This window comes from Lampetra fluviatilis, chromosome 12 (assembly GCF_964198595.1).
Source record: "Lampetra fluviatilis chromosome 12, kcLamFluv1.1, whole genome shotgun sequence".
NCBI classification, from domain to species: domain Eukaryota; kingdom Metazoa; phylum Chordata; class Hyperoartia; order Petromyzontiformes; family Petromyzontidae; genus Lampetra; species Lampetra fluviatilis.
This window is the reverse complement of record NC_136286.1, coordinates 11,833,940-11,861,371: the sequence shown is the minus strand read 5'-3', so window position 1 is coordinate 11,861,371 and position 27,432 is coordinate 11,833,940. Positions and strand designations below refer to the sequence as shown.

The 27,432-nt window shown below is 43.3% G+C and overlaps 2 protein-coding genes across 3 annotated transcripts in view; both read right to left on the bottom strand.

Moving 5' to 3' along the window:
- DNAAF9 (dynein axonemal assembly factor 9) overlaps nt 1-16,854 on the bottom strand; it is a 60,820-nt gene extending 43,966 nt beyond the window's left edge. For both annotated transcript variants that reach the window (XM_078861665.1, XM_078861666.1), the window contains exons 1-6: nt 16,163-16,854; nt 7,809-7,888; nt 3,727-3,846; nt 2,595-2,719; nt 1,176-1,272; nt 620-726 (exon numbers count right to left, since the gene is read on the bottom strand). In XM_078861665.1, coding sequence (XP_078717791.1) covers nt 620-726; nt 1,176-1,272; nt 2,595-2,719; nt 3,727-3,846; nt 7,809-7,888; nt 16,163-16,227 — 594 coding nt within the window. In that variant the 5' untranslated portion in view covers nt 16,228-16,854. The remainder of the gene's footprint in view (nt 1-619; nt 727-1,175; nt 1,273-2,594; nt 2,720-3,726; nt 3,847-7,808; nt 7,889-16,162) is intronic.
- Nucleotides 16,855-16,903: 49 nt separating this feature from the next.
- Nucleotides 16,904-27,215, bottom strand: CDC23 (cell division cycle 23). The gene is made up of 16 exons (XM_078861664.1): nt 27,100-27,215; nt 25,427-25,502; nt 25,175-25,312; nt 24,976-25,018; nt 24,697-24,799; nt 24,079-24,211; nt 23,620-23,797; nt 23,296-23,393; nt 22,553-22,634; nt 22,085-22,238; nt 20,939-21,058; nt 20,540-20,615; nt 20,350-20,411; nt 19,919-19,994; nt 19,125-19,244; nt 16,904-18,735 (listed from the first exon to the last, which is right to left on the bottom strand). Exons 1-16 carry the CDS (start codon nt 27,204-27,206, stop codon nt 18,592-18,594), a joined length of 1,710 nt encoding a protein of 569 aa, XP_078717790.1. The 5' UTR covers nt 27,207-27,215; the 3' UTR covers nt 16,904-18,591.
- Between the last annotated feature and the right edge of the window lie 217 nt (nt 27,216-27,432).

Below are 27,432 nucleotides of genomic sequence, written 5' to 3'. Positions count from 1 at the left end.
CATCAAGTGACTGTGCGTCAATGGGGGACTTTCATAATGTGATATTAGACAAAATGGGAGAAGGCAAAAATTGTGAACGCTCTAACGAGGTTTCACTGCATTGATGTCGATCCCTAATGACAATCTTTACCCGTCTGTCGTGTCAGAAAATATAGAATGTGGCACAGGTGGAATTAATTCGATGTTTGGTCATTTCATCTGAAGTAAAGATTTGCTCTCGCTCTCTTTCCATTTAAACTGGAGAAACGTACAAGAAATGGAATGATGACGTTGATGACAATGAATTATTTTTAGTTCTATGCTGTTGGTTTCCATAAAGAAAAAAACCCAGGTAATTGCGGGGTTTGATGTAAAACCAAGGGGAATTTATGGTAGAAAAGTTAGTTTAAGGAACTAAAAATAGACTGCATCAACATTTTCCCAGCAATATTAGCCTGAAATTTTCTATGAAAACCTAGCTATATGTGCTATTAAAAAGTGAAATGTAATAATTAAGGTTTTATTGGATCGCATTATACAACAAAAATTGTAATAGAAAAAATATCATCATTAAAAACTGAAATTCATAAACAAGGAAATCCAGCCATTCTGTGCAACAAGCAAATGCAATCCCATGCACCTCGTGTTTCATTGTGAAGAAGCCTCCTCCACCGAGACCTTCCAGAGCAAAAGCCTGAATCATCGGCCATTTCTCCATCACGAACATATCAAATTTCTGTGGGTGGCCTACATGGAGAGAAAGCCAACCACACAAAAGGGATGCACAGAGATTAATGACAACCTCCGGGAAGAATTTTCCAAAATTTTCAACTGCCCACGAAACGAGTGCTCGTGAATGGCACCTCAATGTATTGATCCAATGGATGGGACATCATGTATGAATGCCACATGTAATTTCATCAAAGTAAAACAGCATGCCCTAAAGGTAGCGCTACATACTTTTCCACGCCATGTGTGGGCAGGATCTCACAGATGCAAGAATAAATGTTTAAAATAATGAACGAATAATGAACGCACACGAATATCCTTTTTTAACATTTGTATATAATAACAATTTGGAACTTAATCTAACTTCCAAACAGCAACGAGCACCACTATAAGACTGCTCATGACAGATGGCCTGTGACTAAAGTAACAATGTAACGGATGTGAAAAGATCCATCTCATGCACAAACCTTGTGCACTGTATGGGACTCCCACAGTTTTGCAGTCTTGCACCATGTTCACGAAGCTTGTGATCTTGAATTCCTCGCCAGCCTCCTCATCCTCATACTGTCCCGAAACAAGATGTGCTCTCCAGTTATTTTACTGATCGTCTGTATAAAGTGACTCACAATAGGCTGCTTGCAAAGAAATGGCTTTAGTGATTGGTGGAACATCCCAAAATGCAATTATCATTAAGAAAAGTCTTGAGCCTCGGTGAGGCTTTGCTGGTGATAAAGAGTCTTTGCCACTTTAAAACTCACACCCAGTGGATGCTTATAATCTTCTGAAGTTGTAAAAACCATTCCTATCACATTGAACAAGACTGATCTCATCTATAAATCGGCTTGACATGACCATTTCAACTGACTTATGGAACGGTGGAATTTTTAAAAGATGAGCTGCGGGAGAATTTTTATTTTTGATGCTAAAGCCTTCTTCACTTCTTATCAGAAGTCACCACTACGGTCCATTTCACACATTTGGCCAAAGTTGAAATACTTTTGGTCACATTTCTGGTGGAGCTCCTAGTTCATCAGTTCTGTTGACCGATGCTCCTGCGTGATTCTGCATTATTCAGTCACTTTTTATCACGACTACCTAGGTTATTTTTCCCATGAACTCCATGCCTTAATACCTCCTGTCAATGTCAAGAGCTCACTCAACCAGATTGACTCTGTCGTCTGATCCAAACTATTTTCAACAACTTTTTTTTTATATGTATGGATTTCTCTTCCTCCTATTTTTTTTCTCCTGACGCTCCACTTTGCAAATCTCTTCCGCTGTCTTTTTCTCTAAGTCCCCGTCACCGTGCTGAATTAAATAAACACGCTCATTCTCATCTGTTATATTATCACAAATGCTGTTTATTGCTGGCCGTTTTGTAATATATGCTACTGGGCCCTGTGCACAGTGAATGCAAATGTGAATTCATTCATATATTTGTCTTAAGGCAACATACTGTAATTTATACACAAATGACGCAACATATTGCAATTCACAATAAAAGCTATAAAATATGGTGCTTGTTCTGACATGTCATGTAGACTTTGTTTTAATCATAACGAAATTATTAGTGTAAAATAACATTAGCTCTTAAAGATGGTGCAATGCCAAAGCAAGATTCTTAACAGAGTGACCTTCACAGTCTATTGACTGATACCATTAGACACATCCAGTCACTACTGCCTATAACGAGTGTGCAGCTTTCACGATATACACTCACAAACGGCGACGTAATGGCAAAGTCAGCTGGGATAAAGGTCACCACGTTACAAACGCTGGACAAGAGAGGATAACAAAATGTCACCGCACTAGAGGGCACACTGCCGCTGCCTTTGTAGGTGCGGGACTATGGAACCCCATTGGATGAGTGGGGGGCATTCCGCTACCTCCATTGCAGTCATGCAGTGGATTTGCAGGTTTCTCCAGCGAGCCACGTACGGAATGAGGTGCGGGTAATTTACGGGGTTACAGTAGAGGTGAACGCTCTCTGGCTTCACCAAGATGATCACATCTGCGTCGCACACACACACAGGCCGCACAACGAGGCACGCGTTTTGTAATACACACGCTCCGTGAAAAGAACAATTGTCTCTGAGCAATAAGGAGTAGATTGTACAATGCTCAAAGGTAAAGGTGGAGCCCTGCAACTGCATGCTCACGCCACCGCTGAAAGAACGGCCTACATTAGAGGGAGCTCGACAAAGCCTCTCTAGGGGGTGTGTTGGCCTCCTCTTCCACACTGGCCAAAAACCGTTGAAGACCCTTGCATCATCATCATCATGTCAAGTGCCAGACTGAACTGGCGGCCTCTGGGTTGCAAGTCCAGTGTGCTGACGGTGACATCATAGAAGCTTCCCACGCCGATTAAAACCAGGATCAATATGAAAACTAGAATGTTGTTCATCTTAACCCTCGCCTGAATGAAAGGAATTACTGCACAGTGCATTGTTGGCAATTTTTTTAAAATTAATCTACCATTATAGCAGTCACATTATTTGTCTGTTAGAATGTGAAATAAACAAGGCACAAAGTAAACAATCATCCATACGTTTCTTGTCGGGGTTAGATCGTTGAAATATCTACTCTGATTAATTGTAAATGTTGTGGATTTTCTCTCCAACACACCGCTGTGCTGTACGAGTAACGAATTGGCGTGTTCTATTTACGTGACAAACCTTACTAATTGGCTGTCGGGTGGTGGCGGGTTTAACTAAACATTTATATTTACGCGATGTAACCCAAAAAAACTATATTATGAATATTGGTCGCGAAAGCCTACGTGTTCAACTGTAAGCAATCAATTGGCATATTTCTAGCTCTATAACACGTGCAGTCACTTTAGACTATAAATACGCACACATGCAGGAAACGTGGCTTACATCATCTCCCTGTCCACCCATTCTTGTGGAGGAAAAAACAGCGTGCATCACCGAGTTCACGGATATCGGTGAATAACCGCACGGACGTTGCACAATTGGTAATGGAAGCAAACGCACGATCTTTTGTCCGGGCCCTTACCGTCCAGCACTTCCTCTGGAAAGCTCTTCCGGTCCAGCTCAGAGTGATCTTGAGCGTAGAAGCCAAACAAGAGGTAGTTGGCCAGTTCGGTGCAACCTTCATTGTATCTGCTGTCAATGCCTTTGAACATAAAACACATACAGGCCAACGAGTTTGCATGTTCTCTCCGTGGTAGTGTGGATTTTTATTCGGGTCCTCCGGTTTTACCCTCCACGTTTAGAAACGTACGTTTATTTGGCTGCTACAAATTTCCACATGATAAGCCACTTCGTCGAGCTATCATTTGTGGCCAGGTCGTTTCTGTAAAAGAGCTATATAGCTCAGTTGGGCCTTACGTGCTAAAATAAAGCAAACATTGCACTGGCAGACTGACTCGACTGCAACAACACCACATACTGTGAATAGCCTTAATTGTCACACAGGAGTATTCTATGGTACTGTGCTGTATTGTAACCTAGCCGTGTGTGGCTGGGCTACCATGGCCTCTACTCATCTGTCTGTAGCCACAATAAAGTAAACTCTTGGATGCAATTTACAGAGATGGAGTATGGCACAAATGAGCAACCCAGTAATTGTTGTACTTAGCAAATGTATTATTTAATATATAAATAACACTATTCTTTGGGTCTTTCAGTAAAGCCACGTAGATATTATTTTCATTATTATTTTGATAATTTTTTCTATCAACGTGGCTTTACCGGAAGACCAAAAGAATATGAATTCCTGCAGTCACGATAGCTTTAAGTCAATATATATAACAATGTACATCCTCGAGTCAATTCACTACTGGATGATGGACGACACATGCCATGTTGGTCATGGGGGGTTGTTCAACCATATTTCACCATACTGGTTATCGAGGGTTGGGGAACAAAAAGCAGAGGACCTCTACAGATATCACTGGGCATTGATGTAAGCCATGACGAGGAATGTAACTTAGGCAACTGGTTTTATAGCACTGTGCGCTCACCATCATACCACCAATTCACCCACATATGAAATATGGGAAATTACCATCATGGGAAATTGATCGTTGTCCAACTATTTTGGAACTAAATTAATAATAAAAGAGACTATTCCCCAGTTATTTTTCATGCTCACTCGATGACAATGGTGCACACCCTTAAACATGTTTCAGGTTAACGGTTATATTGCAGCTTAAAAGAAGAGCAAGTGTAAAAAATTGGTTCATGTAAGACAAGTTTTATTGAAACATAATGTGAGTTCATGTCCACATCACAGTGGGACTTAATTAAATGTGAAAGCCACTTTGCCATAATTTACACGTGGTATGGGCAAGGGAGGTGCCATGAAATGACACGTGGTATGTTTTGATCGGCAGTCCTAAAATCGCGGACTAAAAAAGGGACACTGCTGTGCTTATCAACCTTGGAATATTTTTTTTAAATAATACAACATCAAGTCAAACTACTGCAGGTCAACAACGTGAAACTTCCAGAGTTTTAAAAAGCCGTTCATGGTTGCATAGTTCCACGAGTGACTATGCAGCAATCGACAAAATGTTCCCTCAATTTCGATTTAAAGCTTTCATGACTGCAGGGAAAAATCTTCTTGGTTCTTTCGATAAAGTCACGTAGAAGGGAAATAATAAAATAATAAAAATAAAACATAATAAATTTATATACTGTAGTATAATAAAATAATATAATAAAATAATAATAAAATAATGCTATAAAATAATAAAATAATAAAGTTTTATCATAATATGATATAATAAAATACTATAATAAAATAGTATAATATAATTTAAAAAAATTTTTTATTTTATTTTATTATTTCCCTTCTACGTGACTTTACCGAAAGAACCAAGAAGATGTTCCCTCAAGTTTAGTTTCAATTGTTGCATTCAAAACGTTACAATGAGGGGACGTTGAAACTGACAAAAGCAGTTTGAATAATGTGCTTGGCATGGGCCCTGGTGCAAGGAATTAAATGGGGCTTCACTGCCCACCGCCGCCCTCCCTCTTCGTAGCCCGGCCGGAGGGGGTCTCCTGTGGGACCTGGTGCAGCTGCACAGCCTACCAGAGGTCGCAACCGGGTACCCGATACCCGTACCCTACCCGATACCCGGCTATCCGTACCCGGCCGGGTACGGGTACCCGTTTGCGACCCTGGTGCGGCCGGGCACGGGTACGGGTAGGCCGTGAGTCACTGGCGAGTAACTATTTGTCACTCATTTCCCAACGTCTTGTCTCTTCTCACAATTCAAGTTCCTAGAATCAACCCACCCGCGCCTGCAACATGGCTTCATCCCAGAGGTCGCAATCAGGTACCCGATACCCGTACCCTACCCGTACCCGGCCGGGTACGGGTAGGGTACAGGTACGGCCGGGTACGGGTACGGGTACCCGTTTGCGACCCTGGTGCGGCCGGGTACGGGTAAGGAATCAAAACCCGTTTGCGACCTCTACCGCCTACACTCTCGACAGTTGCACCACTGAGGAAGTGCCACCGTCCTCTAGCGTATTCACTTGCTCTTCATCAGATTAATGTGGGGCGTAGTTCAACGATCATTCCCTTTGAACGTAATTACAGCCGGACGGAGTTGTGTTTATATTCTGTGCTTGTTTTTGTCGTACGGTACAGTGTTGTCCAAACCATCTAGATCTGATAGAGCTCCATCTCACTGGGAGGACTACAAACACGATCACTGGATTTTCAGCGACTAAGACGCCACAGCATGTTAGCACAAGGCCTTTTCAAGGCATGCAACGATGCACATCCCAATGATTCCATAAACAACATCACAATTTAGGGCTGTAATTCAACTTTTAAGAATAAGCTTACGCAGATTTTTTACATCTCGTTTGCATCGTTGTCCATTATGTCTTGTTTGTACGGCTGTTTGCTCCATTGACTTTATTTTAACATTGGCATATAATTTGCATGCGATTTGCATTAATTATAAACGTGGTGAAACGCCTCCAGTCCATACTATGGGGGAGGGGTGCTATCCACATGCATCCACACATTTGACTCCTCTCATCTGTGTGAAGGAGCACAGATAACCAGTGAAAAGAGGATTCATTTCCCACCGTATCCCAGTTACTTCTGTTATCCTAACCGAGTGTGGATAATAGCATCAATGACGGACTTCCAGTCGACCAATTCCAGGTGAAATTTGATCAGGAGAAACCCACGTACAAGTGCAGTGAAGAGAACGTTCCAAGATGTCCGTTATCTTGGGGGGTAAAACATGACGTGTAACAACAGGAAGAATGGACGAGTGGATAACAGGGAGGTTCGCTGACCGATTAGGAGTTGCTGATAATAGGAAGGGCGATTACTAAGAGGAGTGGACATGAAGTGTTTTATTGTAATTGTTTCACAAGTCAACAATTTAAAGCGCGTATTGCAAGAATCGATTTTAATGGACAAATCAATGATTCTCTACGTGCATAGTTTTTTCCCCCTCGAAAATCCTTAAATGGTTGAGTGGCGGCACAGGTGGTCAGCACACGGCACTCCGATCCCGGTGAGCTGCGTTTGATTCCCAGCCACGGCACACATCAGTGGCCAGCGATACCTGAACCTGTCCTGCCTCCCCATCGCCTTTCACCAACACACACTAACATGGTGAAGTATGGTCAACTAACCCCCCCCCCTCCCTGACCTATATGGAATAAAAAGATCTTCATCCACGACTCACATCAGTGGCCAGTGATACGTGGTGAACCTGTCCTGCCTCTCCATCGCCTTTCTCCAACACACACTAACATGGTGAAGTATGGTCAACTAACCACCCCCCCCCCGCCCCCCTCCATGACCTGTATGGAATAAAAAGATCTTCATCCATTAGTGGATTGAGAAAGGGCTCGTCATCCCCCCCTCCCCAGGGCACCAATGTACATCACAGTACGTTGCTGCAGTCTCATCAGAACAGGTCGGCAATAACAGCCGCCCGACTGCTCCTAAACAGGCCCCGTTGGGCTGCGACACTGGAAAGCAGCAGGTACTTCGTTTATCGGAAGAAAAACTGGGAAATGGTTAAACGCTTTATACAAAAAACACTCTGGCTCAAATTTACGTGGAATAGCCGTTCAGGGAAGAGAAATGCTCACCCAATATGCACAGCAAAGCATCTGGTTTAGAGTCCGAGTCTCCCTGCAATATTTGCTGCACTCGGCGAAGCCTGCTGCACCTGCAAAAGACACGTTTCACGATGCTGTTCAATAAAATACAGAAGTCAAAACAGCTGTTCATCTCAACTACTGACCAATCAATTACAGTACTGCGATCGAAACGGGTGTTTGGCGCTTTCAGTTATTTCCAGTAGATTACCGTCGCGTATAGCATTTGCAGCACACGCTAATGTTAATTCCATTAGAAAACCATGTTCGAGATTGATCATGGAAAATTGAACGCTGTAGTTGATTTGTTATGCTTGATGTTCACATACACTACAATGAATATCGAATAACTTTCTGAGAGTATGCATTGTATGTACTGTATTGTATTTATTTGTACTGTACAGCATACCTGTCAACCCCCTATCAGTGCCCTACCTGACTACAGACCACTTCAGAGCTTATTGGTCACCCCGTGTCCCTTATACATCTCAACGTTCATCCTACAAAGACCCATCACAAGGGAGAAACACTAACAAATAGACATTTTTGTTTGCCCGCATTGAAACGGCTGTACACTGTATGGACCCGAAAACTCAATTTCCCTGTGCAAGAATACAGGTAAACCGTCTGGGTTGACAGGTATGGTACATATTCTTGGTTCTTTCGGTAAAGTCACGTGACTTTACCGAAAGAACCAAGAATATGAATCCCTGCAGTCACGAAAGCTTTAAATAAAAATATAGGTATGGTACAGTATTCACTACAATCAAAACTGTCACATTGCAGTCTTTGAAACAAGATGATGTTCGCAAGCATGAAACATTCAATACTACATTTTTATTATCGTAGCCGTACCTGTCAACCCATACGGTTTGCCCGTGTTCGTCTACAGGGAAATTGAGTGTTCATGTCCATACGGTGTACAGCCGTTACAATACGGGCAACACATTTTTTTTTTGTGTTTCTCCTTTGTGATGGGACTTTGTAGGATGAACGTTGAGATGTACAAGGGGCACGGGGTGACCAATACGGCCTGAATTGGTGTGTAGTCAGGTAAGGGCACTAATAAGGGGTTGACAGGGACGCAATTGTCACACCAAACACGAAAGTTAGAGAGCACATTGCTCTGTGCGTGCCTCACTGTTACAGAGCTCGATTTAAGCAAAAAAAACCTCAACACTTTCTTTAATAACACTACCTTAAAATAAAATACATCATTATATATGTAACAGGTGACGTTATGGCCCTTTTTTATAGCACCACATGATCTGTTACATTCGAGCAAGGCACACTGATACACATCCTGTTGTGCGAGTGCATCTCAATAAACTATTATTGGATCTAGCCCAGAGAAGTCAGCATTAGATTAATGCTGTTCGAGCATATAAGTACCGTACAACTTTCATGATGAACATCCAGGATACTACCCTGACTGATACATTGCTTAAGTAACTAATTACTAACAGTGATGACTGAATTCTATTTGTTCTTATACAAAATACTGTCTTAAATGTTGTATTAAGCATATATATGTTTTACTGCAAGACACTCAAAATTAATGAGCAGAAATACTGCAACATGCTAGGGTGGTGCATATTTTCCTTATTTTGTTATTTGTTTAGAAATGTTACTTATGTACATGCTATAGAGATCTTACACGACTGTATTGTACTTTAATTCGAATGACCACAATCATGATGTATGGAAAAATGCCTGCAGAAATGTAACTTGTGCCCTACAAACATGCAGCTTGAATAGCCAAGGGCACTTTGTATAAATAGTGAATGGGGCAGGTGGGTTTCTCAGTACATTATTGTATGCACAATACAGTACCTGTATTCTACAGTTGCTAACCCTGCTAAGCATGACTGCCTCTTGGTTCTGTAGTCAAATCTGCAATACTTTTGAACGCAAAACACTCATTAATGGTCAAACATCCCGATCCAGCACCACGGTGGAGCATTGCAACTTAAGTTTGATCCCCGACCATGGCTAACATTAGTCATGAGTGATATCCAAACGACTGGCACTGTCGTCTTGGGCTCCCCATTCAGAGGTCGCAACCGGGTACCCGATACCCGTACCCTACCCGATACCCGGCTACCCGTACCCAGCCGGGTACGGGTACCCGTTTGCGACCCTGGTGCGGCCGGGTACGGATACGGGTAGGCCGTGAGTCACTGGTGAGTCACCGTTTGTCACTCATTTCCCAACGTCTTGTCTCTTCTCACAATTCAAGTTCCTAGAATCAAACCACCCGCGCCTGCAACATGGCTTCATCCCAGAGGTCGTAATCAGGCACCCGATACCCGTACCCTACCCGTACCCGGCCGGGTACGGGTAGGGTACGGGTACGGCCGGGTACGGGTACCCGTTTGCGACCCTGGTGCGGCCGGGTACGGGTAAGGAATCAAAACCCGTTTTGCGACCTCTGCCATTCCCCGACTGTCACTGAACAGCGTGGTGAAGAATGAGCTGGTCAAACAAGCCCCATTAATTCAGCAGTGGCCAGAAACGGGCTGTAAAATATTGTTAGCACAGCACTGTATATGGTAACGTTAGATCAACAGTGCATTGCCATCACGGTGGCTAAAGCAATTCAGTGATTCGTCTTTGGTAAAATGCCACGAGGAAGAATCAAATGCACAAAGGCTGATTGAGCAGCAAATTGGACACACAAGTGGGTTAAGCCAGTGGGTCTCGGTGGTGATGTTGGACCACACAGATGGTGGCCCAACGCAGGGGGAACACGGCCACAAAGCTGTGACTGTGACAGCCCCGAGCAAGCAACGCCTATCTTATGCAGCGTGACCAGGTTGCTGGGCAACTTGCTGTTTGTGGTTTTAACAGTTGCTAAGTAGTAGTAAGGATAAGGGTTTCTTTCTAAATCAACGGTCTGTTTTGTGAGTATTCCTGCAACAGATGTAACCGCATGGGCTCCACTCAAATCCGATTCAATTAACAGCGAAAATTTACATGCAATAAAAGTTAACTTTCGCTATTATCCAGCATCATCCTTAGCGGTTCCAAAATGCAACACAATCCATCTCTCAAGAAGCTCCATTAATCTCAAGCTTGCATTTCCGTAAACATTGTGTTAATGAAAAAAATGTTTGCACATTCGTATGGGATACACTATACTGTAAAGGACTGTATTACAATAAAACAGTGAATGTGTTTTTGTTCTAAAAGCAAGACTCTCCTCAACGTGCCTAGCAAGGCGATGTTGAAGAATCCTTGCCAGGACCTTTCCGGCACACTGAGGAGTGAGATGCCCCTGTAATTGTTACATTCTGTGCGGTCCCCCTTCTTAAAGAGGGGGACCACCAGGGCATTCTTCTAATCCTGCAGAACCCGTCCAGTGATCCAGACTGTTATGATGTCATATAGGGCAGTCTGTGCACAACTGCCACCCTCTCTCAGAATTTCGCTTGGGAGATCATCTCTGCTGTCCAGTGCTTTTCTGGTCTCAGACTCTGGATCGCCTTCAGTACTTCAACAGATGGCATCTCAGCCAGCCACTCACAGGGGGTGACTTCTTCTTCCAATATTTGAGGCACCGCAGCCTCGGCAGGGTCATCCCCACTTTGTCCCACATTGTTTTCCAGGCTGAAGGATTTCCCCTCCACCAGGACCTCACAGAAATGCTCAGCAAATCTGCAAACCTGTTTCTGGGGGTCGGAGATTGGATCACCGTTCTTTCCCCTAATGATGGTAATAGGTGTGGCGCTACAGGTTACTTTTTTGATGGAATTAAAGAGCGATTTGTGATAGCGGGCCATTGAGGCAGACTCCATCTCCTCAGCAACCCGCGACCACCACCCATCCTTGCAGCACCTCACGGCTCTATGAACCTCCGAGCGAAGGCTGCGGTAAGCCTCCTCATTCTCCGACGTGGGATGCTGTAGCCATGAGAGTGGGCCTGTCGCTTTTTCTCAGCCAGCATGAACACCTCCTCTGTCAGCCAGGGTCTCTGGGGAGGTCTGGACCGTGTACCCAAAGCAGCCATTGCAGCTGCATGAGCTACAGTCCTAAACCTCGCCCATTTCCCCTCGACATCAGGAGTGTGTACGTATACGTACAGACCTGCATTTCCTTCCCAAGGCCAACTAACAGATTAATGACTTGAATTATTGTGACGAGACAAAGACCATCAGAAAATCAGGCAAGCCCACATGGCAATCTGGGCCCCTTAATCATTAAACAAAAAAGTCGAATGTAAGCCACCGCAGTGAGCGATTAACAGTAATTCTTCTGGGGAGACAGAGTGTGAAAGCACCCATGAATACATTAATCTCAGCCCTTTTGATTGCATTCATTACTGTATTAGACAGATACATATAATGGACCCTTTTTTACATTAGATGCGCTTTGTATCAGATATAAAGTGATGGCCTCTGCAAAACTAGCAAAGCATTATTCTGTAGCGGATATCCTGGTAATCCACTATTGAATCACAAATAAATATGCAAAACACTACAAGACTGTTGGAGTAAGACCATTTACAGCAATGGTGTAACATAGTAATGGTGTAATCAGTTTACTGCATGGCACCATTAAAAACACAGATTTTAAATATACTACACTGCTTCGACAATACAGGAATGAGATACATCCTGTGCAGCACTTGTAATTAGAGTAATTGGCCAGTTCACTAATAATAAACCATGCTTGGATTATGCTTATTCATGTGATTAAATATCCCTAAAAAATGAACCGTTAAGGTACATTATTAACGACCAACGAACTTGCGACCTGATAACAGTTTCTGCATTTTTTAAATAATGTAATTTCCTTTTATTGTTATAGTTTCTGGCCGGGGGGGGGGCAGAGAACAAAAAGGAAAGACCGTCTCAACGAATTGTGACCAATATCCCTTCGGAGAAAACGGAGAAAAAAATGAAATCAGGCGTGGAGATTAAAAACAAAAATTCAGCGGTGGCTTTGTGAATGAATCTTCGACCAGCGGAGGTGACTCATTCACGCGGCACAGCAACAACGGGACTCAATAGAGCTAATTACGGATTCTCATGACCTCTACGGTGCTACGAAGCCTGCGTGGCTGATAACATCGGGCAAAAAACACTTCCAAGTGGCACCGCGTCATTGAAATTTAAATGGAACGTGATTACTGCATGGATCAAGATGCTATCGGGAAGGGCCATTGGCCGAAACGTCGCCAGTGATATACTTTTTTTCGTTCAAGGCCACAGTGTTATTGACGAATGTGTTGCGTTTTGGTGTTATTTATATGTACAGCACAGGACGTTTGTCAATCCACTGCTGGATGAGGGCCTCCCCAGGTCGTGGAGATTATTTGTGCATACATATAATATGTAGACTACTGCATCATTTGCAGTGATGTCGTGTACATTAAGTGGTCGCAATGTATGTATTGCAGTCGTTGGTACTGTCAAAGTATATTGTAGTGTTTGTAAAATGCAACACTGGTGAACCTGCGTTTGCATCGCAGTTGTTATTTACACCACAATACTGTATAATCATAATCACCACGAGCCATGACCCATCCACTGCTGGATGAAGGTCCTCGCCATCTCTCAAGAGTTACCGCTTCGCTCGAGTGCATTACAGCACATACAACATTGGGATAGTGTCACAAACATTATACACACAAATTAACATGTCCACAAATGCACGTCATGTAACTTTTTCGCCTGATGAAGACTGCTTGTGTTGCGATCGAAACGTCGTGGGTTTTTTTGCTTTTATTATTTTACATTTATTATTTTTAAATTTTCTTTTCTATCTGCGTGACTTTACCGAAAGAACCAATAATGTCATACACCTGTACTGTACGCAGTGTACACAATTACAAAATCACACGCATTTGCACTGAAGTATTTAACGTGCATATACTGGACACATTAAAACAAACCCACGTGGAGTAACTGCTCACACGTTTACACACAACCTCAACATTCACTCAGCGGTGGCGCCAGTAAAATGTCAACGCTCGTCAGACGCAGCAGGGCATGTTGCATGGCTGCGTGTGTGTGTGTGAGCGGCTTAGGTAAACAACAACAACAACACGAGGTGAGACAACTCCCGTGGTGCTTCGGCAGAGGGATCAGTGTGGTGGTCCTCTTGTCAAAGTAGGGATTCTTCTTCTCGTCTCCTGTCCAACCTATACAGCCTCTTCCCAATATTCTGCACAGGACCATCGCTTCTGGTGTTGGCATTGCCATATCTTGCGGGAAGTGCATGTGGTGCTGCAGGTCATCGCAGGAGAATAAATAAGGAGCCATTCCCCAAAACGTTAACCCGCCATACTATACGACGTAATATATACACTGCATTATCATGCCTGTCAACCCCTTATCAGTGCCCGACCTTATTAGACCAATTCAGACCTTATTGGTCACTCCGTGCCCTTCTCAGTCTCAACGTTCACCCTACAAAGTGCCATCACAGGGGAGAAACACAAATAGACAAAAAAACACGTTTTGCCAATATTGAAATGGCTGTACGCCGTATGGACCTGAAAACTCAATTTCCCTGTACAGTACATATGTAGTGAGTTTAACTGAGTCGTAGATGCACTTCTTGGAGGCAACACATTTATTAAAACCAACACACGGGGTACTACCCCTTAACAAGATAACACCCTATGGTGGTGGACCACCAGGCTAACTGCATTAATTACACTGGGAGTAGCTACGACGGACCGGACCCTCGCTTGGGTCCAGGTCCACGTGTTGGTGACCCTTGTAGAACGTAGATTCTTCAGGATGAACAACAGCAGCCGGTCCCTCTGGGGGCCTGGCTTTTATCCTCTGCGGCGTGGCTGGCCCCGCCCTTAGCCACGCCCACCTTCTAGAACCCTCGAGCAGGATCTTGACCCTGACACGTGACTACCCCTAGCCCCCACCTGGGGGCCCCTGTGTAGACTTTACCGGTCACGTGTCCTTCGGGGTCAACCAATGCCATGGCCCTTAGCAACGCCCATTCCCATGGCCGACACTCTCACACCCTAGATTTGAAGCTTTCGTGACTGCAAGGATTCAAACTCTTAGGTTTTTTCGGTAAAGTCACGTAGGTAAAAAAATAAAATTAATAAAAGTAATAATATAAATAAAATAATAAATCACGACGTTTCGGAGGCAACACAAGTTTCCGTCATCAGGTGGGACCGTCACAGCTAGATTTACTGTATCTTGACCGTCACAGCTAGGTTTACTGTATCTTGATACAGTAAATCTAGCTGTGACGGTCCCACCTGATGACGGAAACTTGTGTTGCCTCCGAAACGTCGTGATTTATTATTTTATTTATATTATTACTTTTATTAATTTTATTTTTTTACCTACGTGACTTTACCGGAAAAAAAACTAAAGAGTACACTCTCACACCCTATCCTATAGGGGTGGGCACTACACGCAGAGCGTGGTGCCTTTCAGCGCTGTCACGCAGTGCTCAGCGTGCTCCTATATGGCCGGGACTGCACCCCAATACACGTGGTGCCCGCGATATCGATACATCGCACGCCGTGCCTCTCTAGGGCCGACATCACACAGTGACATCCGCGATGTCACTACACACGAATACGGGGTAAACCGTATGGGTTGACAGCGATGCATTATATTGCACATCACCTACTACTGTATGTGCGAATGACCGAAACGTTTTCAATCCACATGCTGAATCGACAATTCCCACGACCCACGTGGTGGGCGTTATTTGACCGCACTTCTCCATGATGCTCACTGCGGGGGGTAATACAAGCGGGGAGCATAGAAGAGCAGTACAATATTGTATGCTCTGCGCAGCCCTCTGCAGCAAGCATCTTAGCCACCCGGCGTGAACGGTGTCCACCCAAACCAATCTCGCCAGAAGCCAACCCTCTTGCTTGGCTTCTGTGATCCGACAAGCAGGGAAGCGTGCCGGGTGACGGATGACAGGCGACATAACATCACACGGCATCACCACCGTGATGTGCGAGTGAAGCGTTGACTCTCGACGAACAGAAGCACCAAACACGAGACATCGTTGACCAGTTTATAAATCCTCCACGTGAACGTGGCCACGGTGGTTTTTGTTGCAACTGTAACATACAAACCGCTCTGTAGAAGCCCTGTTAACGAATTAAAACCGCTCGATACACGGCTCCCAAGCAATACATCAAACGTGTAGTCATAGGCAACGCAACATATCCAGTAATTTATATACAGTACTGATATAAAACACACACACGCGTGTCAATTGTGTCTTAATAGGACATCGCAAACACAGGGCGGATTAACGGTGCGATTTAAAACCACCACCACCACCGCGACATCTCAACCTTCTTCAAACGCGCTACGGTGCACACATTGACGCCAACTTACGTGGTGGACCGAGTAGCCGCGTCGCCTTTAGCGCTCCGCCGCATCGCAGACGCTTGCAGAGACATCGCCACGCCGCCCGCTCGTTATTTACCGCGACTTTTAAAGGGACGCCGCCATTGACACGCGTCACCGTGGAGTGGGCGAGTCCATCACGACGGGGGGGGGGGGTGGAAGTCCATTGGACGAAAAAAAATCACGCAAACACCGCGTTCGGGATGCAACCTAATTTAACTTGTGTAAGCAATTTGTGTGTAAGCAATTTGTAAAGAATGCGAAACAAAACGGCCGTCTGTTTGGCTAAAATCGTTAACGATTTTAAAGAGTTGTGGGAGGGCTGGGGGTTAGAATGATCACCGCCGCACAAACCCCCCCCCCCCCAGCGGTGCGAGTGGTAGAGTCCCGGGTTGCCCCAGCGACGCGCACGTGTTGTGGCCGGGATGAATCGCGCATTGGGTGGATGGCGGTGATGGTGGCGATGACGCTCAAACAACATACGTGGCACATAGCGGCGGGGGGGGGGGTCTCCCAACTGTAGCCCCCCCCCCCAAAGTTTCGCCGTGAAATGTTTTTTTTGCGAATCGAATATGCATGGAGGTTTCCCCGTTTAAAAAACAAAACGGACCGTTAGAATGTACAAATGGTCCAATGGTGGTGAAAGAAAATTGTTTTAATTTAAGCCCATACAATCGCGTCCACATTGAAATGCAACCTATATTTTTAAAGGATGCCTTGAATCTATTCCAGTATTACATTTAACGTATTGTTGGTAGTGCAAATCGCTCGTTTTTCATGATTGTGCTTAAATTATAAACAATTCATTTTGCACGCTACTCTTACAGTACTGGCTGTGGCCAATCAACATTCTAAAACTTTATATTCAATATAACAGTATTTCCACTACAAAATACTGTAATTGGGTGTTAGGGAATATTAATTACTCCCACAAGCCGTCGTTGAATAAACTGAAATCTCGTTATTTTTCTCGAGCCATTTAAAATGCTTAATTCCTGCTATCAATTTTTAAGCACAATTGTTGCAGTTCCAGGTTCAAGTTCATTTATTAGGTATAGCCCTGTGAGCCATTCGGCTCTTGAATCAGGTGCAAATCCATTTGGTACAACATAACATGCGATGTGACAATGTAAAAACATCTGCCTGCACATGCAAGACCAAACTTTCACTTAATTATGTATATTGCATTACCACATGTTGGGTGTTAAGATTACCAAATGCTTCACGGCATATACCACTTATAGTAATTCCAAATGCAGGACATCAACTGCTGCGTAAGGGATTATGTACACATTCTTGGAAGGTCAACAAAATAGAATTGAACCAAAACTAATTCATCAGCAAGGCATACACGATATTCAGAACAATTCTATAATCAATTACTTTACAATTCTAGCATTCATGGCTCCATCGCTTAAAGCCTAGCGACGTTTTATAGACGCACTGAAAAAAACATTTATTTACAGAATTTAATATTTAAACCTAAAAATATCCCTTTAGAAATACCTAGGCTGCGACCAAGGGGCAGTCGAGTGTTTGACCAGACACCATCATAGCATCCCAGTGATATTGCTGCATTAAAAATTTAAAGCCATGAAATCTGGAACTTTATGATGATGCACCTAATTTCAAATATCCACGTTCTACTTGCACTTGGGCCCTCACGGGAGAGGTGCTTTTACCCTGGCTATTTTCTGTGCCAAGCCAGAACCAATCCGTGATACGCTGGTCTCGAATATTATTCTGGTTTAGGGTCAAGCAGGGCCAGGGGCCGGCCTAATGACGTGTTCATTGCTTGTGCATTCGGTACTCCTCTCCATGCATCTCGACTCATTCAATGCGTGTGATGTCAGCTCCATGGGCTTGGCTTCCGCCGTGTAAAAACCTGGCATTTCCCAAACTGCGCCCGGCCGGCTGAATCTGAAGGGTCCAGCACAGCTCGTTTTAACAGTAGAATAAGAGGTACAAGTATTTTCTCATTTACAAAGATTGAAAATTGTATTGGAAAGCCCAAGACACACAGCCTGGGTACATAGCAGATATTTATTTGCTGGGCTGCATCATCCTTGAATAGCTGCACTTGAGCATGTTTATTCAGGGCAGTGCAGAAACATTTGACACGAGGCTAATCTTTAAAATGGAACACTCCATTAAAGCAAATATGAAACATATATACACAATCATAACCAAGATTTAAATCTGTACCCGTGGTACCTCACTTTTGATTGCCATTTCGGTAACATATTAGACATGATACGGTCCTTTCAAATCCATTCAATTTGCACAACTGTGTTGTTTCCATTACAAGTACACGCCTTGACACATTTATCCACGTGACCAACTATATCATGTGGGTACGCTGTTCTATATTACACACACAATTAGTGTACATGTTCCTGGGAATTTTCAAAGCATTTTCACGTTGAGGAGAGGTTTAGTGGAGACAGCTTTGGCATGGAGGTACTTCCAGAGAGGTCCAGGGACGTATCCACATTGCTCGCCTCCCCCTCAGCACGCAGCTGGGAGATCTGTCGCAGTAGAGCCTTCCCTTCTTCCCGTGTCTGCTCACCACACAAGACAAACATCCTCTGTTTAGCCTTATACACATTATTGCCATGAAGTGCCGTTAAAATTAATCTATTAAAGCAAAGCCTACACAGCACTCAACAACCCTGTCTCTCAAGTGCTAATATTACACACAATGCACTTGATACTCATTTGAAGCCAAGTCAAATAAATTAAACCAGGGTAGGCCCAGGCCAAGATCAGAATCCAAGTGCATTGATAATATCCTTCAAATTTGCCATCAGGCACTCCGACAGCCAAAGGTAAGTCTGAGTTATAAATAAATCGTGCAACATCTCTCGTAAAAACAAGGCTGCATTTTCAGCACTTCAACAGCACTCAGTCCTATGTAAAGTACATCGCATAGAGCGCGTGTATTTCTCACATCGTTGTAGCTGCAGCATCTCCGGGCACACACGGAAGCATCCTCCCAGCGTTTGCACTTGAAGTAGTAGTGTGCGAGGTTGCGGAACGCTACACTCAGCTCCTCGTGCTCGAGTATCTCCTGCCGGAAAAACAAACGCATCAAAATTACAGGTCCCAAAAATATTTTTCATTTAAGGCGAACCTTGCAAGCTCTATATTACTTTATTCTTCATATATTAAATCAAGGCAGTTATATAAAAAAAGCATTTACAGGCCTACGAACAGTTGCTTCTAGATTCTGCTAAACTTAAAACAAGCCAAAAATATGGATGTGTTGAAATGTTATGCTGTCATGTCACTATTTTGAGTTTATCATAAAATAGAATAATATCTTCCTCACTTTCAACTCGTATTATTTGCATGCTTATGAAAAGTACGCCTTCTATGGAGAACACATTCTTGACATTTCTTAACAGAATGTTGCCATTTTAAAACACAGCCATGTGAATTTGAGTGCTAAAAAGGAGTAAAGCAGACGAACACATTTCACAACCTATGATGGCGAATTCAACGTGAGCTTTTCATCTCACAGCTGAATAAGAATGAATGCCCATGCCTATTTGTGGAATGTTCAACAAAATAGTATTTGGGATGTATTTAGCACATTTGGGTACATTGTTCTTCAAGAGTTGATGTGTTGTTTGATGTTAGAATCATAATCTTTATACTGGAGAAATCCAACGAGCTATAAAGCTCTTTTTAGAGGAATGTGTTTGTACAGACATGAACAATGTACAATGCAAGTCGACTCACCCCTTCACACATGTCCTGTATATACTTGTAGTAGCAGTGGGCGGCTTGGTCGCTCTCACCCAGACGCTCGTGAAGCCTAATGCGTAAAAAATAAATAAACGACAATTGAGCGATTGTCCAAGAAGCATTACGCTGCAATGAGCAGGTGTGCCGCTTGTTTTACAACCTGTAGGAGTTGTATATGCAACTGCCTGCGATTGTTATTATAGTGATAGACACCGAATACTGTTGACATGTTACCCGCCTTTTTTATTTTGTAACAGTTTTACCTCTTGCACAATCTGCATTTCACATCAGCCTAGTTAAAATTTTCATAGTCTATTTTGCCAGGTCCTAGGCACTTCCCACAAAACAATTAACAACAATTCCCATATCTGACAAATACCAAGAGACATACAGCAATTGCTGAAGTGATGCTATTGGTCACTCACTTTGCAAGCTTCATGAGGGCTACTTTTTCCACATCTCCAACCGAGAACGCTCTCCAGTAGCACTGTCACAGACAAACAGCACCCACGAGTTCAGCGCTGCACGATTTACATAGGAAATGATTTATAGCGCTGCATTACTTTGGAAGATTCACCATTTTATTAAAAATTGTGAATGCTGAAGAACTCATACCTTTTTAGCTTCCACTAACTTTTCCAGCTTTTCGTAACTCTCGCCCATAGCCACCAGCATTCGAGAATCGCTCGGCCTTAAAAAGATCACAAATTTAGCGAGCGTACGACACTTTAAATTACTGTTGCAAAGCAGGACCTTCATTGCGGAAGAAATAAAGTATTTTTAAATGATTATGAAAATAAAGATCAAATACCATTTCAAAATTAACAAAGGACCACTACAGTCGCATTACACCAAGTCCACAAAATGCAAGAATATTTGTAATGAAGGATGATGATCAATTTTAAGAAATATATCCTGATAGCAGAGATAACGGTTTGTTACAAGTGGTTAAAGTTAAGATATAACAAGCGGATAGAAACGAATGTTTACACATTCAAAAGGGAGTGGATATACCTGAGCTGGTGTGCCTGCCGGTAGTAGTAGAGGCAGTAGAATGGCATCTTGAGGATCTCGTAGGTCTGTCCAAGGCCGTACCACGCACGATAGTCCCGTCTGTTCACTTCGATTGCACGCCTAGCAACAAATAGAGACAACCAGCAACAACATAGGTGACCCTTCCTATTTTTGTTGCTTTTCCAGTGACGATTGACCTCAAGCTCAATTGCTAACCTTAAAGAAAACGTCTGATTTTGGAACACTGTATACCGTGACTCGGGCAATGATATAGCTGAAGCCTCTTTGAAAACTACAAACTACAATGCTACAAAGCGCACTGCCATATCTGGATATATTGTTCATTTGAAATACCACCAAGTCGCATAAGATACTGAAAATAAACCCCTCAACAATTCGCGCATAAAAAAATCAAAATTGTTCGGAAACTCGCATAATTACATTGAACATAACCGAATCGGCAACTGCCTTTTATACAATGGCCAGTAGGGGGCGAGATAGTCATTGGCTGAAGTGAGGCAAATTAAATAAACACATTTTTAGTTTTTTCCTACCTACGTGACTTTACCGAAAGAACCAAAGAGTATGGATTCCTGCAGTCGCGAAAGCTTCAAATCAAGATAAACTATTTATTTATATTACGTGAATAATTAACCAGCCTAGATCAATCCACTGCAGGACGAAGGCCTCCTCACATTTTAGTCATCCCACGTGGGCCCAAACTAATCACTCCACCTCCACGGTGGTCATGCTATGGGACGCGTTTTCCCCTTTGGCGACTACTTCATCATCAGTTCTAGTCCAACAAGCATTATACTTTCCAGCGGTGTCCTACTCAAGCCCACTTACTTTTCACAAGTCAATGCAATGTCTATAATTTACGTGTATTCACCGATCTATGTATTCCTTATCTCAGCGTAATTCACAGTATCCGTAACCCATGCTTGGTTGCACCGTTTTTTGAGCTTTTGGAAAAAATGTGTCAGTATATAAAACACCGATAATATTCACGCATTGAACAAAAATATGAAGAAAATATTATTGATTAACAGTGAAATAATGTTAAAGTGAACGTATGATTTTTTAGTTATCAAGCACTGACAATGCAACAGGTTAAAGATGGAATCCCGATACCGCGTGCAGCACCTGTAGGCCTGAATGGCAGCGGAGGTGTTCTTCATCTCCATGAATTCGTGGCCAATAAGGGTCCACGCACTGAGGTACTGTGGGTTAAGCTTCAGCGCACGCTGGAAGTACAACGCAGCCTTCTCATGCTGTGTTCGTAAGCTGTAGTAGTTTCCTACAAATGATGAAAGTTCAGTAATTAACACTATATACACGATCATATTACGCACCTCCACAATGTTGACACATAGAGAAAGATGCTTTCTAAGTTCGTAATTCAGTGAAGGATGTACGCTACACAATGCTTATGCCATGGCAGGGGGGGGGGGATAACGCTTGTAAATTAAAGTGAAATTGTAAACACTGGTAAAACAGGTTGGGAGTTGGGTGTAAATGTGAAGTTCACTGTCAAATAGATCAAATGCAACATGTATAAAGGTAAGAGGAGTCACGAACTGTACAGTTCCAAGGAACAAGAGTGAAATTTACCAATGACACAACAGGTCTCCACACGATACTTGTCAATTTCACAAAGACTGTGAGCAAGGTAACTTAGTTCCGGCTTCTTGTTCTGGAACAGAAACAGGACACGCATTTGCTGTGTAATTGAACCTAGTAATGGTCGAACACAAAACAATGTGACTTTACCGAAATAACCAAAGAATATGAATTCCTGCAGTCATGAAAGTTAAGTCAAAATTGAATGCGATTTTACATTCCAACAAATTTTGGTGACCCTGTCTCTTTAAATAATCAAATAATGAGCACTAAGTGAACTGGAAATTCAGGGATTTGTCTGGGTTAATAAACAGCAGCTACAAAAAAAGTAAAAATGGTTCCACACTCAATTGAGCATGGGCAACTCACCTCCTCTTCAGAGCCCTGAGCAAGTGGTGGAAAGTCCACATTCCCACGACAGGGATGACTTCCCATGCAAAAAGCAGGGTTGACTTCCCCACACAGCGATACTAATTTTATCAACCCCAGTAAGGTGAAGAGCACTATTGCTGTGCCAACAGACTGGACATAACACCCTCAATAGGGTTACATACTTTGAATATGGTGTCAGGCCTAACTTTGATTTGTGAGATGACCATGAAGCAGAATGTCATTGGGCTTGGAGGATAAAAAAAAAAGAAATAACGGGACCAGTGCACTATTTATTATTTATTTTATTTTATACCTACGTGACTTTACTGAAAAACCTAAGAGTACAAATGAAAGAAACTCACCTTCACATACAGCAAATTAGAGTACGTGTCCATGTTCTCTATCCTGTATGGGTCGCGTTTTCTCAGATCGGAGAAAAGAGCCAATGCATTGTCTATATCTGTTACAAGAAAAAAAACACATCAAGGATTACATTTTCATAACTTAAGTCAGGTTTTGATAAAATCTCATTGTAGAAAAAGTAGCCTTGTTAAGAGTATCAGGATGAAGTGGATACAAAAACAGTTATTAAGTTAACTCTCCAGCCACCTGTGGGGGAGACTATACAATAAAACATATAAAGTGGATTTTAAAAGTGTTTCTCTCATGTGCCGGCCGACACTTGCCTCGTATGTTATGGTAAGCCACGGCGATCTGCGCCACGATGTAGGTGCTCCTGCTGAAGCCAGCGTCCAGCAGCGCCTGGTATTTGAGCAGCGCCTCGCTGATGAGCTGCAGCTCCGTGTACATATGGGCCAGGAAGAACTCGCGCATCCAGTGGTCCGGCAGAGAGAGCGACTTCAGCTGGAAACAGTCATCCGCAAGTATGCTGCATGTGAGATTATATCTCGAATAATAACCACCAGATTTGATTGTTTTATATATATGTGATTTAGTGCACTAGTTAAGTGGACTAAATCAATGTATCAGTATTTAATAAAATTACCCGAGAACCTTCTTACTGATGGTATGCACACGGAACATAAAGCAGTGATAGAAAAATACATTGAACAGAAAAAAAATTAGTCACAGGATCTACCAACACCACGTATGACTCCTTTACCCTGTAGTTTTTGGCTATTTACCTTGTCCCTATCTGTAATAAGGCAAGAGAGCTCCTGCCAGGCTCCCCAGTGCAAAGGGGTAGCGTGCGTGGCCTCCAACAGAATGGTAATGGCCTCTGACCCTAGATCCAACTTCCGCAGCACTACACCATACCTGTAAAGAAAACATGTTTTTCAATTATTCAAATGGTATGCAAGTATTTATAGCAGAATCAAATATTATAGTGAGGACGAAAATCATGCTTGTAAACTGTTACGACAGCCAGGTCTGAGCATGAACCGATTAATATAATCTATTATATTTTCAAACAAGTATTACCATTTCCCCTTTCATTCTGTGCCATGTGCTCCATTTCTAACGTGGTGACAGTTTCCAGTTTTAATCATTTATCAATAACTCAGAAGTGCAGCCGATTAAAATCACTTGTTAAAAAAACTCTTCCAATACACTTAATGAATGTACCCCCCCAGTTCCCTCCCCCATAGGTCAGCAAGCAACCAGAAGGACGTGATACTGAACATCGTCACACGTGCAGTAATTGTGATTTCAGTTCCAGACTAAGCTATTGGATGATCAAGATAAGCCATTACAAGCAGCTGTCTATGGAAATCAAGGTGCATCCCAGAGGTGGTACGCACATGTACAGGCCGAACCCATCCAGCTGGCCTTCACGGTGCTTTTTGGCAAGTTCGACACGCAGCTTCCGCAGCACCCCGTTCTTCACCTCCTTCTCCAGAACCCCTGAATTCCAGACAATTTAACATACAGTATGAAGGAAAAACACCGATTACATTACTTAATTAATACTGTAAAAAAAAAAAATGAAATATGTATGTAGAGCTTAAGTTCGCACCGCACGTAGCCAACCGGAGTAGCCGAGTATGCGGGAAATAAAATATACAAACGTGAATTCTCACCATGACTGTCGAGCGATTCATCCTCTTTCTTTTTTTCTCCAGCCTAAATTAAACAAACGACATGTTAATCTTGACAAGTAACATCTGCATTGTGTTTAGTCTAAAAAAGCAACGCAATTATGAAACGATATCATCAGAAAAACATGACATGCATCCCAAACTCCACATCAATGGCATGCGAAAATATACATGTTCTTACTAGGTATCGTGAATACATTTGCAGGAAATATGCTTTTGGACTCCGGCAGTCTTTCAGGCTGTGTGCTGCTCTGTCAAACTCCTTCAGATCAAAGTATGCTTTGGCCACTGTATACACATCAAAGTCAGCCAAGTCTTCCTAGAAAGAAAAATAAATGCAATCATTAAAAAAAACGTGCGTTTAAGAGATGAAGTTAATAAAACGATCACATTTCTATTTTGAAATAAACATTACAGAATACTTTTTTCTTACAGCAGTAAAGGGTGCAGGGGTCGGGAATCCATCTTCTGCTTTCAGTGGGTCTAAGCAGAAGGCAAGCTCAGCGGACCTGCAAAGAACCACGAGTAGGGTAGATAGCTCAGTCATTATCATTCAACAAGTGTCTACTGCTTGTTTAGACTAAACATTGAACCACTTCTACGGGGAAGTTTTAAACTTATCTTCTTTTTTCTCTCTCTCTGACTACTTGCTCTCTCTGCCTGTGTCCTCTCTTTGGAATGTTCACACTTAAATTCTAACTTAGCAATCTTTGAAATACGTAATCAACCAGGCTATGCGTTAATTGTGTGTTGACCGACCCTCTGTGTTGTATTACATTTCGATATTTTACTAGGTTATTTAATTTTAGTGTGTCCTCCTGATTTTCAGGCTTGCTTGCCGTGTCATCGCACTTGCAGCACCACGTTTTGTTGTCCACTCATTGATATGCTAATTTTTTCTCTAACCCCCCTCCCTCTCTCTGCGTCCGCCCTCCTCTGTCTATTTAAGGCCACCCCATAGAGACGACCACCTCTCTCTGTTACCTGTGTTGCTCTCTCTATGTATCTTGGTGATATCTGTCTGCTAATATGTCTCTCTATAGTTTTCTGGTTAGATTTTATGTCGCTATTTCATTATACCTGATGATGATTGCTTGTGTTGCAATCGAAACGTCGTATTCTATTATTTAATTTAATTTATTATTTTATCTTTAGATGTGACTTAACCGAAAGAAACAAATAATAAGTGTCTACTCAGCCTGCCATCACAAGTATTGCTCTGGTTGTAATAAGACGAGCACCGCATGTTTAGACTAGAGCACTCCGAGAAGTCAAAAGTGGTTGTGATATAGTGCACTGTTGCACTTTAAGAGAATGTGGAACTTCCACACACTGTCGAGAGAAATCTAAAAGTTAGAGGAACACCACAATGCGTGCGAGTCAAACGTGTTACAGACAAGAGTACATGCAAGTAGATGAACACAGACGGAATGAGGCCAGACGGACAGTCGCCGAGGCGCTGGCTGACACCAGACCGGAGACGATAAAAATCGCGGGATTCTTCCAAGCCGAATTTAAGGGAAGGTGCTGGGTGGAGCTCACGTTAAAACCAACCACATAAAACACGAGGTACAGCGTTGGCAGATCTGCATAGAAGCATAAAGATAACTTTTTTTTTAATCAGAAGACATGCGCCTTCAGCAAGGGGAGACAGCAGAGGGCCTGTTGTCCCCCGTCTGCATCTCTAAATCTGTGCTTCTCAGCACGCCTCCGCGTCACTGTCGCTTTGTACGTCTCAATTTGTCTGTGAGCTTCATCTGGTAAGATACAAAGAGTTTATAGTATTATTTTTACATGTTTTAAAGTTGTTTTCTCACCTTCCCTATACTTTGCACTCCTATCGTTTTTTTGTTATTGCATTGTTTGTTGTTGTTGCGACGTTCTGACCGCATGCACCCTATCCGGACATCAGTGAACATACAAAAAAAAGAGCTTTATAGCTCCTCGGATTCGAGTAACCGAATAAACAATTTAAAATTACGATTCTACCGCAAGGCCTCAGCCTAGGCCTCGACGCGCTCAAACCACACACACGCGAGCCGGCTTACACTCACGGCTCCCAAGAGATCAAGGTAAGGACAACCTCACCCCACCGCACGCACGTACCACTTGGCGCTGTGCAGCAGCCCCCTGTCCCGACAGAGCTGCACCACGGCGAGCAGCTCCCCCTTGATCGCCTTCAGCTCCGCGCCCAGCCTCAAATGCGCCGCCATCTCTCTCAGCGGGGGGGGGCGGGGGGGGGCTCCCCTCCCGACAGGCTCCGCGGCGGTGACTCGCTCACTTCCTGTCCTCCCACCCGCGACTTCCGGCAGCCCTTCGCGCGCTTTTTATTTTTGTGGGACGGGCGGGTTTGGGGGAGGGGCTGTGTTAGGGGAGGGGCGCAGTGGGGGGAGGGATTGGGGGGAGTGGGCGGTGTGGGGGGAGGAGCGGGGTGGGGGA

Excerpts from the sequence above, each read along its gene's own strand:
- CDC23 (XM_078861664.1), bottom strand. The coding sequence starts at position 27,206 with ATGGCGGCGCATTTGAGGCTGGGCGCGGAGCTGAAGGCGATCAAGGGG. Across the intron at positions 25,313-25,426 it reads CCCCTGCACCCTTTACTGCT|GAAGACTTGGCTGACTTTGA; the intron begins GTAAGAAAAAAG and ends TTTTCTTTCTAG. Across the intron at positions 24,800-24,975 it reads TGAATCGCTCGACAGTCATG|GGGTTCTGGAGAAGGAGGTG; the intron begins GTGAGAATTCAC and ends TCTGGAATTCAG.